Source organism: Brassica oleracea, chromosome C7 (genome assembly GCF_000695525.1).
Source record: "Brassica oleracea var. oleracea cultivar TO1000 chromosome C7, BOL, whole genome shotgun sequence".
Classification (NCBI taxonomy): Eukaryota; Viridiplantae; Streptophyta; class Magnoliopsida; order Brassicales; family Brassicaceae; genus Brassica; species Brassica oleracea.
Window position 1 is genome coordinate 13,745,265 of NC_027754.1, and position 10,950 is coordinate 13,756,214.

The following is a 10,950-nucleotide window of genomic DNA, read 5'->3' on the forward strand; positions in this document are numbered from 1 at the left end:
TTCATCGGTTTTTTCCGAGGAATACGTTTTTCATCGGTATTCCATAAATATTCTGACGGATTTGTATTTCCTCGGAATTCCGTCGGTATATTCCGAGGAAATTCCGAGGAAACACAAATTTTATGTTTCTTCGGAATTTCCTCGGAAATTCCTCGGAATATTCCGAGGATTTCATTTTCCGTCGGAATGTCCGTCAGAATACCGTTGTTTTCTTGTAGTGCGTCCTCGTTCTTATGTCACATGGTTCCAATTTTTTTTGGTAATCAACATGGTCCATTTTATCAAAGTCACACATGAACCCAACCCCACAATAACTAATATATTAAAGTTTTAACACTATATATATATAAGATAAATAAATAAACAGAATGATACCTTATATAGAATGGAAAGTTGAGTAGATTAAGATGAAATTTCCGTTGCAGATTGAAGATTATAATTCCATTTCATCAATCTGAAAAAAATTGCTGTGACAATCTATCTTAAGTCAAGTTGGTAACTTCAGACGAGTTAGCAAGTATAATCAATAAGTCTTTACTGATAGAGAAGAGAGTTCGGGAAATCTTCAGTCTCCTGGTTTCAGCTTTAGAGGAAATATGCAGTGATATTTTCTACGAGGGTGCATGAACCGTTGGATCTTGTACTGGTGGAATTTTATTGGAACTTACGACCAACTGAAGGAGGTTTTTATGCAACAAGTTCCTAATACTACTGGGAGCAATCTAGCAAACTGAGAGCAACCTCCTCAAGTATCCACACATGCATTGTGCAGAATGAAAACAGTATAAATTAATATGTAAACATGTAAAACTGAACAAAAACAAAAGCTAAAAGGGTATATTTTGTAGTTAATATACTTTTGTTTGGGTTTATTGGAGTCTTTTGATTCTTTTCATTGGAAACAGGAAGCAAATTACATATATTACAGAGAGTGTCGAGACAGCGACACGTCTTTTGTTTTCTGATTTTTAGTTTTAAAATGAGGAAACTAGAACATCATCTGATGTATTAATACCATTAAAGACGTTCCTGTCTGAAGGCAAACCGGCTACAACACCGTGTTCGATTCCACATTCGTTCGTTCCTCTCTTGATCTTGAAGTAACCATCCTGAAATATAATTGCAGATTAGACGTCAGGTTTGGTGTGTTCCCTCTGGATTCTTGAATGTAATGCAAGGACCTTGAAAAGATCACAAGTAAAAAGAAAGTTTGATTGGAGAGAAGAGTGTTACTTACATCACCCCAGCTTCGGTTCCATTGATTTGCAAGCAACTGGTGTAACAATTTAAAAAGAATGCCATCAACTCTCCAGCCAATAGAAAACTGATAAGAGAGTGTGTTTGAAAAGTGGATATCATACCCAATAATCTTCGCCATCATCAGAAGTTCCCCAGCCAATAAGCTTGACAGCATGACCTCCAATGTTTGCACCTGTTATGTGCTTGTACACTCCAGATTTGTAATGCGCAAAGTCCTAGTGGAAACAAAAAGAGATTCATGAGAATATGGAGTTCCATATAACAATCACCATGTTTGATCAAATCTTAAAAAACTTTTTGTAACTAACCTCATAAACGGTAAAGGCAACCTCAACAGGTCCGTTTTTGTAAACTTCAGCCATGATGTCTTGAGGGTCATGTCTGACTTTGTAGGCGCTAACACCATAGTGTTTTGATTCACGCCAAAGCTGGTTTCCACTAACACATTTCCTCACACATTTTGGTGTAGGGTAAGCGGGTTCACATCCCGGGTGAGAGCATCCAATATTGTCAAAGTATGGATCACACTTGAGGAGAAAACCAAACAACATTGCAAACATTCGATAAATATATCAACCATTTCAATATATATCATTTGCAGATGAAACAGAGAACTTTTGTACCTCTTCGGTGACTACACCGTGGTGCTTAAAGTATCGCCACGCGGAAATAGGGTAGCCACCATTACAGCCTTGACCGCAAAGGAATCCACAACATGCTAAGAGATCATTGACTGATAAAGATATATTCTGCACTGGGACCGAACACAAGAATCTTTTTGAAGAGAAAGATGGAATACAATCATCAGTGTTTTTGGCTAGGCATTGGTGTTACCATGTTATATTTGATGCAGAACCTGTCAGACAGTGACTCTACAGCCCCAAATGCCCAGCAAGAACCGCAGTGACCCTAAACAAAACCAAAAACGCCTCAAAAGAATGGTTTTTTTTAATGAATCTCAAAACGCGCATAGTTTAGTATAAATTCCACTAAAATTTTGAGTGTGTTTTTTACCTGATCTATAACCGAGGAGGGAGAGAATTTGATAGAAAGCATAAGAAGATTCAAGTCAGTATAATATCATGTTTTAAAAGAAAGAAATAAAGAGAGAGAGATAATTGACCGACCTAGGATCCTTCCAATGCTGGAGCACTGAGACCAAGCAGTTCTAGCGTCAAATTCTTTAGGAAGCTTGAGAGAGATGTCATGGCTTACAACAGGTACGCCTAAGAATTCGTTCTTAGGTGTTGGTTTAACACCGAGGAGGCGCTTAAACTCTGCAACCTGATAATACATATACAAAAAAAAAAAGGAAAACAAAAGAGAGAAGTCAAGTTTGAGGAACAATGTATCTATAAATGAGAAAGATGTAAGAAACTGACGGTGGAGTTAGCAAAGCGATCATTGAAAGCAGCTGTCCATCCAGCGTTTGGATTCTCATTGACTTCCTTCACAATCTCATTCTACAAAAGTAAGTAGATCAACGCATCAAACAAATCTAAACAATGGATGAGGCAGAGTAGTGAAAATGGGGGCTTTTGGATTAAGATTAAAAAAAAAAAAAAAAAAAAACCTGAAGAATTCGTGAAGTTAGCTTCTGCTCGGAAAGATTTTCTGCTGCAATTCCCTGAATAAAAAAAAAAGTGCTGCTAAAATGTGAGACGCGATCCACAAAAGTTTGAATCTTTTTGAACAAAGAGTCAAAACCCAAAACAAAAGGCAGATCAAATTCAATAACCGAAGGATCACTCCCAGACGGAAAAAGGCATCCACCCACAAAAGTCTGGATCTTCGTAAGAAAAACAGGACGATGATGATACAGAGATTAAGAAGATATACCGTATTAATAACCGCTAAAAGTAAGATAGCAGAGGCTAAGTAGACTCTGATGCGATGATGATGTTCAGCCATGAATCTCCCCTCCCCTCCTCCTCTGCTAACTCAGTTGCAATGATTTGCCCAGAGACTTTTTGGATAAAAGGTATTCAATTCAAAGATGATCTCTTTTCTAAAAAAAAAAGAAAGAAGGATCTTGAAAATGACACATCATTTAATTTATTTTATTCCAAGGAAAGAGATCTTGGCCGTTGAGTTTATTCCACCAAGTCTAGGCCTCGGCATTTCGGGTATCGGTTCGGGTATTTCGGGTTTCGGGTAGTTTGGATATGGGCTAGAGGATCCATTTAGACTTGACCTATTTTCGGTTTGGTTCGGTTCGAATAGCTTCGGGTTCGGTTCGGTTCGGATAGTAAATGTAGGAACCGGAAAATATCCGGAAAAAGTTCGGTTCTCATTTGGATCCGGTTCAGGTTCGGATAGTTCGGATAATTTGGATAAAATATCGGTTATTTAGGGTAAAATATCAAATAATTAGGATGATTTAGATAAAAATTTTGGATATTTCGGATTACTTTGGATATTTCGGATAAAACTATCTGGATAGTTTCATATACTTTCGGGTATGTTGGATACTTTATAATAATTTAGTTATCCTCAACTATTTTCAGATACTTTTAATAGAATTTTAAATTAAAAATATATATTTAGTGATTATATGTATACATAATTAATATTTTTATATATTCTGATACTCGTTCGGTTCTCGGTTCGGTTCCGGTTCGGTTCGATTATTTCGGATATAAAAATATAGGAACCGTTCGGGGATTTGAGAGTATTGGTCCGGTTCCGGTTTCGGGTATTTCGGTTCGGTTCCAGTTCGGTTTTTAGGTTCCGGTTATTTCGCTCAAGCCTACCACCAACCATTATAATAGGCCCTTGATCAAGCTATATATATGACTTGTTAACCTATATGGGCCCTATCACGGGCCTACTTTTTGTTAAGTCTTTGTTCATTTCAACTTGTGGACTTGTAAACGTATTTCTAAAATTCTAGGTCACATCACTATAAATAACCGGAACCTAACTTATATATAATTAATATTTTTATATATTTTGATACTCGTTCGGTTCTCGGTTCGGTTCGATTATTTCGAATATAAAAATATAGGAACCGTTCGGTTATTTGAGGGTATTGGTCCGGTTCCGGTTTCGGGTATTTCGGTTTGGTTCCAGTTCGGTTCTTCGGTTCCGGTTATTTGGCCCAGGCCTACCACCAACCATTATAATAGGCCCTTGATCAAGCTATATGTATGACTTGTCAACCTATATGGACCCTATCACGGGCCTACTTTTTGTTAAGTCTTTGTTCATTTCAACTTGTGGACTTGTAAACGTATTTCTAAAATTCTAGGTCACATCACTATAAACCTATTTAACGTTACATTCTCAAGTTAATGTATAGTTTACACATCAATGTGGTTGTGACAAAATAAACATATAACATTTGATCGTGGTTGCAGGTCTCAGCAACATCAACATACATCACACTTTTAACCACATAAAAGTAATAAAAGGAATAAAGCCAATCGAAAAGAAACCAAAATCATAGCAAAGTTTATGACAAGTTATGTTACAAAAGAATCAAAAGTTGAATCAAATCGCATCACCATCAGTGTTTTGTTATTGCCTTTCTCTTTGCAGACTGCAACTGAGAGTCGCTTCAAAACCCTAAAAGCATAACTCTTTCTTCAATGTCTTTTCATGACCAATCTGTGTAGTAGTAGGTTAATATTAAAGTGATTTAGCTGACTTGCTCTGTCTTTTTACCCTTTTTGACTTTCTGTGTATCTGGTTTCTTTTTCTTTGATTCAGCACTGACCCACGTATAGCCTGCCGGGATAGCAAATGGGTCTTGCATAGTTTGAGACTTTTTGCTAGAACCATCTTTGTTTGACCTAGCTCGACGAAACCAAGAAGACGATGATGCGTTGGTGAAGTCAGCTGGACTCTCATAGCCAGAAGTAGCAGTAGGACTTGAGGGAGGCGTCTTAAACTCATCTGCAGGATCAACTTCTTCAAACTTTGTGAACGTAACAAGCACTTTTATCGTTGGTACCACTGGAATAGCAACCTACATTTCACAAGCAATCTCAATATAAAACTCATCTTTAAGGAACATTATTAGATCATAAGCTCTTAAACGTTACCTTTACTGGAAACGTTCCTGCGGGAAGCTTTGTGGTAAGAAGCTCCCTGAGACGCCGAATAGCCTTGACTTTGTTTGCGAGTATGTCAAGCAAAGGAAGCAGCTCTTCTGTCTGTAACGGAAAGTTTGTAGATAGCCAAAGAACAGGACGTAAACCTTTCTTGTATTCGCTCTCTTGGTGACTCTTACTAGACACTCTTGGCTTCCTGATATGATCATTATCTACCGAATGTCTTCCTGGTTTTATCTGATTAGTGTCTCCTAGAAGATTGCTTACCTTCTCATTCACACAAAGAGAGCTTCTCGGAGGCGCGTACTTAATCTCCTTCTCCTGCTTAATCATTGTCGCCTCTTTCTTTCTCCAACCACCTAACCACCCTTTCTTCTCCTGTTTCTTGTGAGACGGACTAGAATCCACACAAGGAGTCTCTACAAAACCATTCTCACTATCCACATTTGGGAACTCTGGTAAGTCCAGCTTAAGAGCAGCCTCTAGTTGCTTCTGCTCTTCATCCGTTAGCACATCGCAGAGCTCATCATCACCACCACCGTTCTCTTTATCACTCGATGAACCAGGAACTTTTCTAGACTTGATACTAACAACCACATTGTTCATCTCATAGACCTTAGCTTTCCAAGGACCAACCATCTCACTCTTCTCCTGCCTCCTCCAATTCGTCTGCGGGTTTAAAACGGCTTGCGTCACATCGATCCCTGGTCTAAAGATATTGCTCCTACACATCGCAGCCACTTCTTTCTTCACATCTTCATCCGAGGCAACGCTAGACGCACCGTCCAACGCATTCATCACTTCTTTATCCTTATGATTCACCATGTAAAGCGAACCACGAGGAACTTTCCCATCTTCAGACCCATCGCCAAGAAACAGTATACTCTGATCAGACCTCTGGATCTTGAAACCGTCAAAGCCAGCCATAGTCATATCCGCTCTCAGATTAGATCCCACTTTCCACACCTTATAAGTATCAGAAGGAGCGACCTTTGAGACAAAAGGCACAACAGAGCTCTCAAAGTGAAAACTCATCTCCAAGTAAAAGTCTTTCATCTTCCTCATCGTCGCTACCAAACGAGGCAGCCTCCTGCACCATTTAGCCCACGCTAGAGGCTGATAATGACGCACGATGATCATGGCGATAGACTCTTGTCTGCTGCAGACAGCTTCTTGCAACGCGTTCCAGCCATCTTCGTTCTGCAGAGTCCAGTCAGCTCTGGCCACCATCAGCATCTCGGCTGATGTTGCATCGCAGAGCTTCACCGCTAAATGCAACGGCGTGTCGCGGCGTGGCACGTCTCTTCGGTCGATAACGGCGGAGATGGCGTCGGATGTAGCTTCCTCGGATAAGGAGTCTGATTCTGATTGGATCTCGGAAGGGTCTCGTGGCTTTGGGAGGGAAGAGAGGATTGATCTGAGAGCCGCGTGGTCTCTTGAAGCAACGGCTCTGTGCACGGGGCTGTGTGTGTACTTGGAAACATCAATGCCCTCCATTTTCAGATCAAAAGCCTCAGCGTTGGAGTCCAACGAGCCAGAAGAGTCGGATCAATCAGAAACTGGATCAAAAACTCAACCTAAGTTTCTTGATCTGAAGTCAAACTAGAACGGGGTTCAACCTAATCCCCTTCTTGAGAAAGTTTAAACCCTAATTGGAATCAACGGAGAGAAATGGAAATTTCTAACCTTTTAACTTGCTTCGCAAGAAAGAGAATGACGTCTTACTCCGTAGCTTGAAGCATTGTCCACTCTAAAGCTTCGTGTCTTCTGTATTGTTTTTTTTGTTCATAGGAGAGAAGGAGAAGGAGAGAGAGATTCTTGTGATCTAAATCCAGATCAGACACGAGAAAGACGCATGTGGGCGCGTGGACCAAAATAAAACACCGAGAGAAAGAAATCAATCTCGAGATTGTGTCTTCGGGAAATGATTAAACAAAAGATCGATTGGATCAAGTAAGGAAAGACAATTTTTTTAGAGAGAGGGAAGAAGGAATCAGTCGTGAAGTTGCAATTTTGCTTAGTGGGAGGGAAGCAACCAAATCCTAAGGAGAATTGAGCAAAAAAAAAAAGCAAAATTTTCATTGACTTGCCAATTTAACACGCCGTCAGCAAATTTAAGTGAAATAACATCGTTTTACATGATTTGAAAATAATAAAAAGTAGACCCTTAGATTCGAATTTAGGTTAGTTGGGACAAATTGCAAAGTATTTTACCACTGGGCTAGTGACACTTTCAATGGAGTTACAAACACATTTAATTTTATTTGGTACTGATTGAATATAAAAAAATTCTCTAAAAACTTTAAAAGATCTTTAAAATTCCAAAAAAATGAAAAAATAAAAAATATTATAAAATTAATTTTCAAATTAAAATTAAAAATAATTTTTATTTTTTTAAAAAAAATCAAAAATCTTCCAAAATTTTCAATTTTTTTAAAACAATTGCTAAAAATTGAAATTAATTATACACACATAAAAAGATACCCACATATTAAAATTAAATTAAAATGCTTAAAATAAATATTGTACCCATTATGAGTGCGATTTTAATTTTTAGCTTATAATTGTAATTTTAATTTTTTGCATTTTCTTTGAATTTTTAATTTTTTGGAATTTAAAAAAAAATAAAAATTTTGGAATATTTTTGATTTTTTAAAGAAATTTTAATTTTAAAATTAATTTTATAAAAAAAATTTAGTTTTTCAATTTTTGGAATTTTAAAGATCTTTTAAAGTTTTTAGAGAATTTTTTTATATTCAATCAGTACCAAATATTATTAAATGTGTTAGTAACTCAATTGAAAGTGCCACTAGCCCATTGGTAAAATACCTTGTCATTTGTCCTAATCAACCCGAGTTCGAATCCAGGGGTGTATTTTTTTTTATTTTCAAATCATGTAAAACGACGTCGTTTCATCTCATTTGAAAACGACGTCATTTCGCTTAACGCCAACATTTAACGTTTACTTAACATTGTCTTAACTGTGGATTCACGGTGTGCTAAAATGGCCAGTCAATCTTAAGTTGCTTAATAAACTAAAAAAGTCAATAAAAATACAATATTTTTTTGGCCACACTCGAGTACAGATTTTTTTTGGCGATTCGTGTAAAGTTCGTGTTTTTTTTGGCCGAATTCTCAAATCCTAAGACATAGTGAATTTTATATTTCAAAAAAAAAATATATATATATATATATATATTTTTTTATATTCATATGATTCAGAAAATATCAAGTAAAATAAGAAAAAATATTTATATAAATAAATAATAGGCAAATCTCCAAAATAACACATTTCTAAGTTTATGTCACAAAAATAAAACATCAACTCTAAACCCTAAATCATCAACACTAAACCCTAAAAAGTAAACTCTAAACCCTAAACCCTAAACCCTAAACCCTAAAAAATTAACCCTAAACCCTAAAGCTTAAACTCTAAACCCAAAACCTTAAACTCTAAACCCTAAATCCTAAACCCTAAATCCTAAACCCCACCCCCTAAAACCCTAGAGTTGATGTTTTTGGGTTTAGATTTGAAGGTTTAGCATTTTATTTTTTGAAAAATTTAAATTTTTCTTATTTTTCAAAATTTGAAATCTTATCCCAAAACCCCACTCCCCAACTCTAAACCCTAAAGCTTAAACTCTAAACCCAAAACCTTAAACTCTAAACCCTAAATCCTAAACCCTAAATCCTAAACCCCACCCCTTAACTCTAAACCCCACCCCTAAACCCCACTGCTAAACTCTAAACCCTAAACCCTAAATCTTAAACCCTAAACCCTAAATCCTAAACCCTAAACCCTTGGGTAAACCCTAAACTCTAGGATAAACTTAAACTCTAGGATAAATCTTAAACTCTAAATCAAAATCACTAAACACTAAAACACTCAAGAGTTTAGGGTTTAGGATTTAGGGTTTAGAGTTTTAGGCTTTTGATAAAACATTAAGTGTTATTTTGGTCTTTTTTATTCTTAGAGACTTTGTTTGTGACAAAAACTTTTTTAGTGCTATCCTAGTTATTTTCTCATAAATAATCTTACTATACTAAAAGCCCAATATACAGAGCAGAGAGCACGCCACGTAGGATAGTTAATTCAGACCAATCAGGAACATGTATTTTGACACGTCACAATCGCTGGACATTTTGTGTGGGCTATGTAAATTTTTTTTTCGGCCCATCTCCACCCCCAAAACCTTTTTCGTGCCAAGTTTTGCAATTCTCTTCTTTCAGACTCTTCCAGTTCGTCTTCTCCAAATCTCTGAGTTCATGCCCTAACGTCCTTAGATCTCATGTTCTTGAAGTCTCATCTGGAGCCGACATAGTTGAGAGCGTCAACACTTACGGCCAGAGAGGGAGAGGTGTCTCCGTGCTCAGTGGTAACGGCACGGTCGCTAACGTCGTTCTCCGTCAGCCGGTGACGATTCATGGGAATAATTGCGGAACTGGAGCCGGAGTTGGAGGGGTTGTGACTTTACATGGAAAGTTTGACATAATTCCATCACTGGTACGGTGCTTCCGCCGGGATCAGGTGGGTTGTCAATCATTGTTGTCAATCATTTAAGATCATCATTCATTGATGAGCAAGCACGTAGTACCTTCGTTAGGTTAGAATCTCAAAACACTATATTGGTTTGTATGTTTCAGCTAAGTTGAAACCAAACTCGAGGTTTACACTCTTGCAGACTGTTTTGGTACTATCTTCTGTTCGAGGTTTACACTCTTGCAGGAATGGTGATCCCACCAAACTCGAGAGGTATCACGATCGGAGACCTTGGTTCTATCGTGGTATTAATAATTCTGGGCTTGAATTTTAGGTTTATGTGCTTTCCGGAGGCGTTTTATGTTTACCGCAACATGATCGACACTAATACTTTCATCAACTTGATTTCTCTGATTGGGCTGCTTGAATGTTTCCTGCACGATTGGGATTTCAAGTTACCGGGTGGATCCAGTGTCAAGGATGAAGAGGACAGTCTAAAGGTTTTTTTTCTTTGGGTTGAAGTAACTTAATAACAAGGTTTCTTGCTCTGGAAAGAAAAATAATATTTTCGTTTCCTTTGTCAACTTGACAGGACCTTAAGCAAGAGATAGGCATTGGGCGCATTTTATAGGAGTTCTCCTGGTGATGCTGAAGCGTGAGTTTGCTGTCAGTGTCTTTAATCTTAACATCCTCTTGGAGGGTTTATGGAAGAATCTGGAATACGGCAAGAATGTTACTTTGCTACCCAATAGAGTGAGCGTTGCTATGTAAATGCAAGCTGAAGCTAAACGTAAAAAGAGAACCCAAACTCTTGAGTCTTAAGGTAAATTTGCGTTGCCTATCTTTGCAAAACTTATGTTTTGTGATTGAATAGTGTGCTTGGTACAGCTTAATAATATAGTATAAAGCCTCCTTACTTTGTTTCTCATAATCTGTTTAACTAACTTGAATAGGGGAACACCAAGCCCATATCAACATCACTGATAGTAAGAAAAGTTCTGCAATCTTCGTATCAGAAGCTGCAAAGAAATAGTAAGCCAATCGAGCATCATGTTTGTATTAACTATTTAGTTAGAATGAGCACATTATAATAAGATGTCAAGTCATTCTTCGTTGTTATATCACAACATTTCTTTTCTTTAAAAATAATTAAAT

At 37.4% G+C, this 10,950-nt stretch overlaps 3 protein-coding genes and 1 long non-coding RNA gene across 4 annotated transcripts; 2 read left to right on the forward strand and 2 right to left on the reverse strand.

Moving 5' to 3' along the window:
- Window positions 1-823: 823 nt before the first annotated feature.
- LOC106301345 (cathepsin B-like) lies at window positions 824-3,285 on the reverse strand. Its single transcript, XM_013737719.1, has 11 exons — window positions 3,100-3,285; window positions 2,834-2,887; window positions 2,643-2,723; window positions 2,388-2,544; window positions 2,275-2,279; window positions 2,095-2,169; window positions 1,884-2,009; window positions 1,569-1,787; window positions 1,362-1,475; window positions 1,238-1,273; window positions 824-1,109 (listed from the first exon to the last, which is right to left on the reverse strand). Exons 1-11 carry the CDS (start codon window positions 3,169-3,171, stop codon window positions 975-977), a joined length of 1,074 nt encoding a protein of 357 aa, XP_013593173.1. The 5' UTR covers window positions 3,172-3,285; the 3' UTR covers window positions 824-974.
- Window positions 3,286-4,690: 1,405 nt separating this feature from the next.
- On the reverse strand, window positions 4,691-7,319 carry LOC106301874 (ankyrin repeat domain-containing protein 13C). The gene is made up of 3 exons (XM_013738358.1): window positions 7,002-7,319; window positions 5,307-6,874; window positions 4,691-5,230 (listed from the first exon to the last, which is right to left on the reverse strand). The coding sequence occupies exons 2-3, from the start codon at window positions 6,810-6,812 to the stop codon at window positions 4,901-4,903; spliced, it is 1,836 nt and encodes a 611-aa protein (XP_013593812.1). The 5' UTR covers window positions 6,813-6,874; window positions 7,002-7,319; the 3' UTR covers window positions 4,691-4,900.
- LOC106302632 lies at window positions 7,240-10,331 on the forward strand. Its single transcript, XM_013739098.1, has 4 exons — window positions 7,240-7,268; window positions 9,378-9,843; window positions 9,998-10,068; window positions 10,130-10,331. The coding sequence occupies exons 1-4, from the start codon at window positions 7,240-7,242 to the stop codon at window positions 10,323-10,325; spliced, it is 762 nt and encodes a 253-aa protein (XP_013594552.1). The 3' UTR covers window positions 10,326-10,331.
- Window positions 10,332-10,356: 25 nt separating this feature from the next.
- On the forward strand, window positions 10,357-10,950 carry LOC106302058. The gene is made up of 2 exons (XR_001262340.1): window positions 10,357-10,618; window positions 10,749-10,950. It is a non-coding gene; the product is annotated as an uncharacterized LOC106302058 (long non-coding RNA).

Excerpts from the sequence above, each read along its gene's own strand:
- LOC106301345 (XM_013737719.1), bottom strand. The coding sequence starts at position 3,171 with ATGGCTGAACATCATCATCGCATCAGAGTCTACTTAGCCTCTGCTATC. Across the intron at positions 2,724-2,833 it reads TAACTTCACGAATTCTTCAG|AATGAGATTGTGAAGGAAGT; the intron begins GTTTTTTTTTTT and ends TTACTTTTGTAG. Across the intron at positions 1,274-1,361 it reads ATGATGGCGAAGATTATTGG|TTGCTTGCAAATCAATGGAA; the intron begins GTATGATATCCA and ends TTGTTACACCAG.
- LOC106301874 (XM_013738358.1), bottom strand. The coding sequence starts at position 6,812 with ATGGAGGGCATTGATGTTTCCAAGTACACACACAGCCCCGTGCACAGA. Across the intron at positions 5,231-5,306 it reads CAGGAACGTTTCCAGTAAAG|GTTGCTATTCCAGTGGTACC; the intron begins GTAACGTTTAAG and ends TGTGAAATGTAG.
- LOC106302632 (XM_013739098.1), top strand. The coding sequence starts at position 7,240 with ATGATTAAACAAAAGATCGATTGGATCAA. Across the intron at positions 7,269-9,377 it reads CAAAAGATCGATTGGATCAA|AGCAGAGAGCACGCCACGTA; the intron begins GTAAGGAAAGAC and ends CCCAATATACAG. Across the intron at positions 9,844-9,997 it reads GGTGCTTCCGCCGGGATCAG|ACTGTTTTGGTACTATCTTC; the intron begins GTGGGTTGTCAA and ends ACACTCTTGCAG.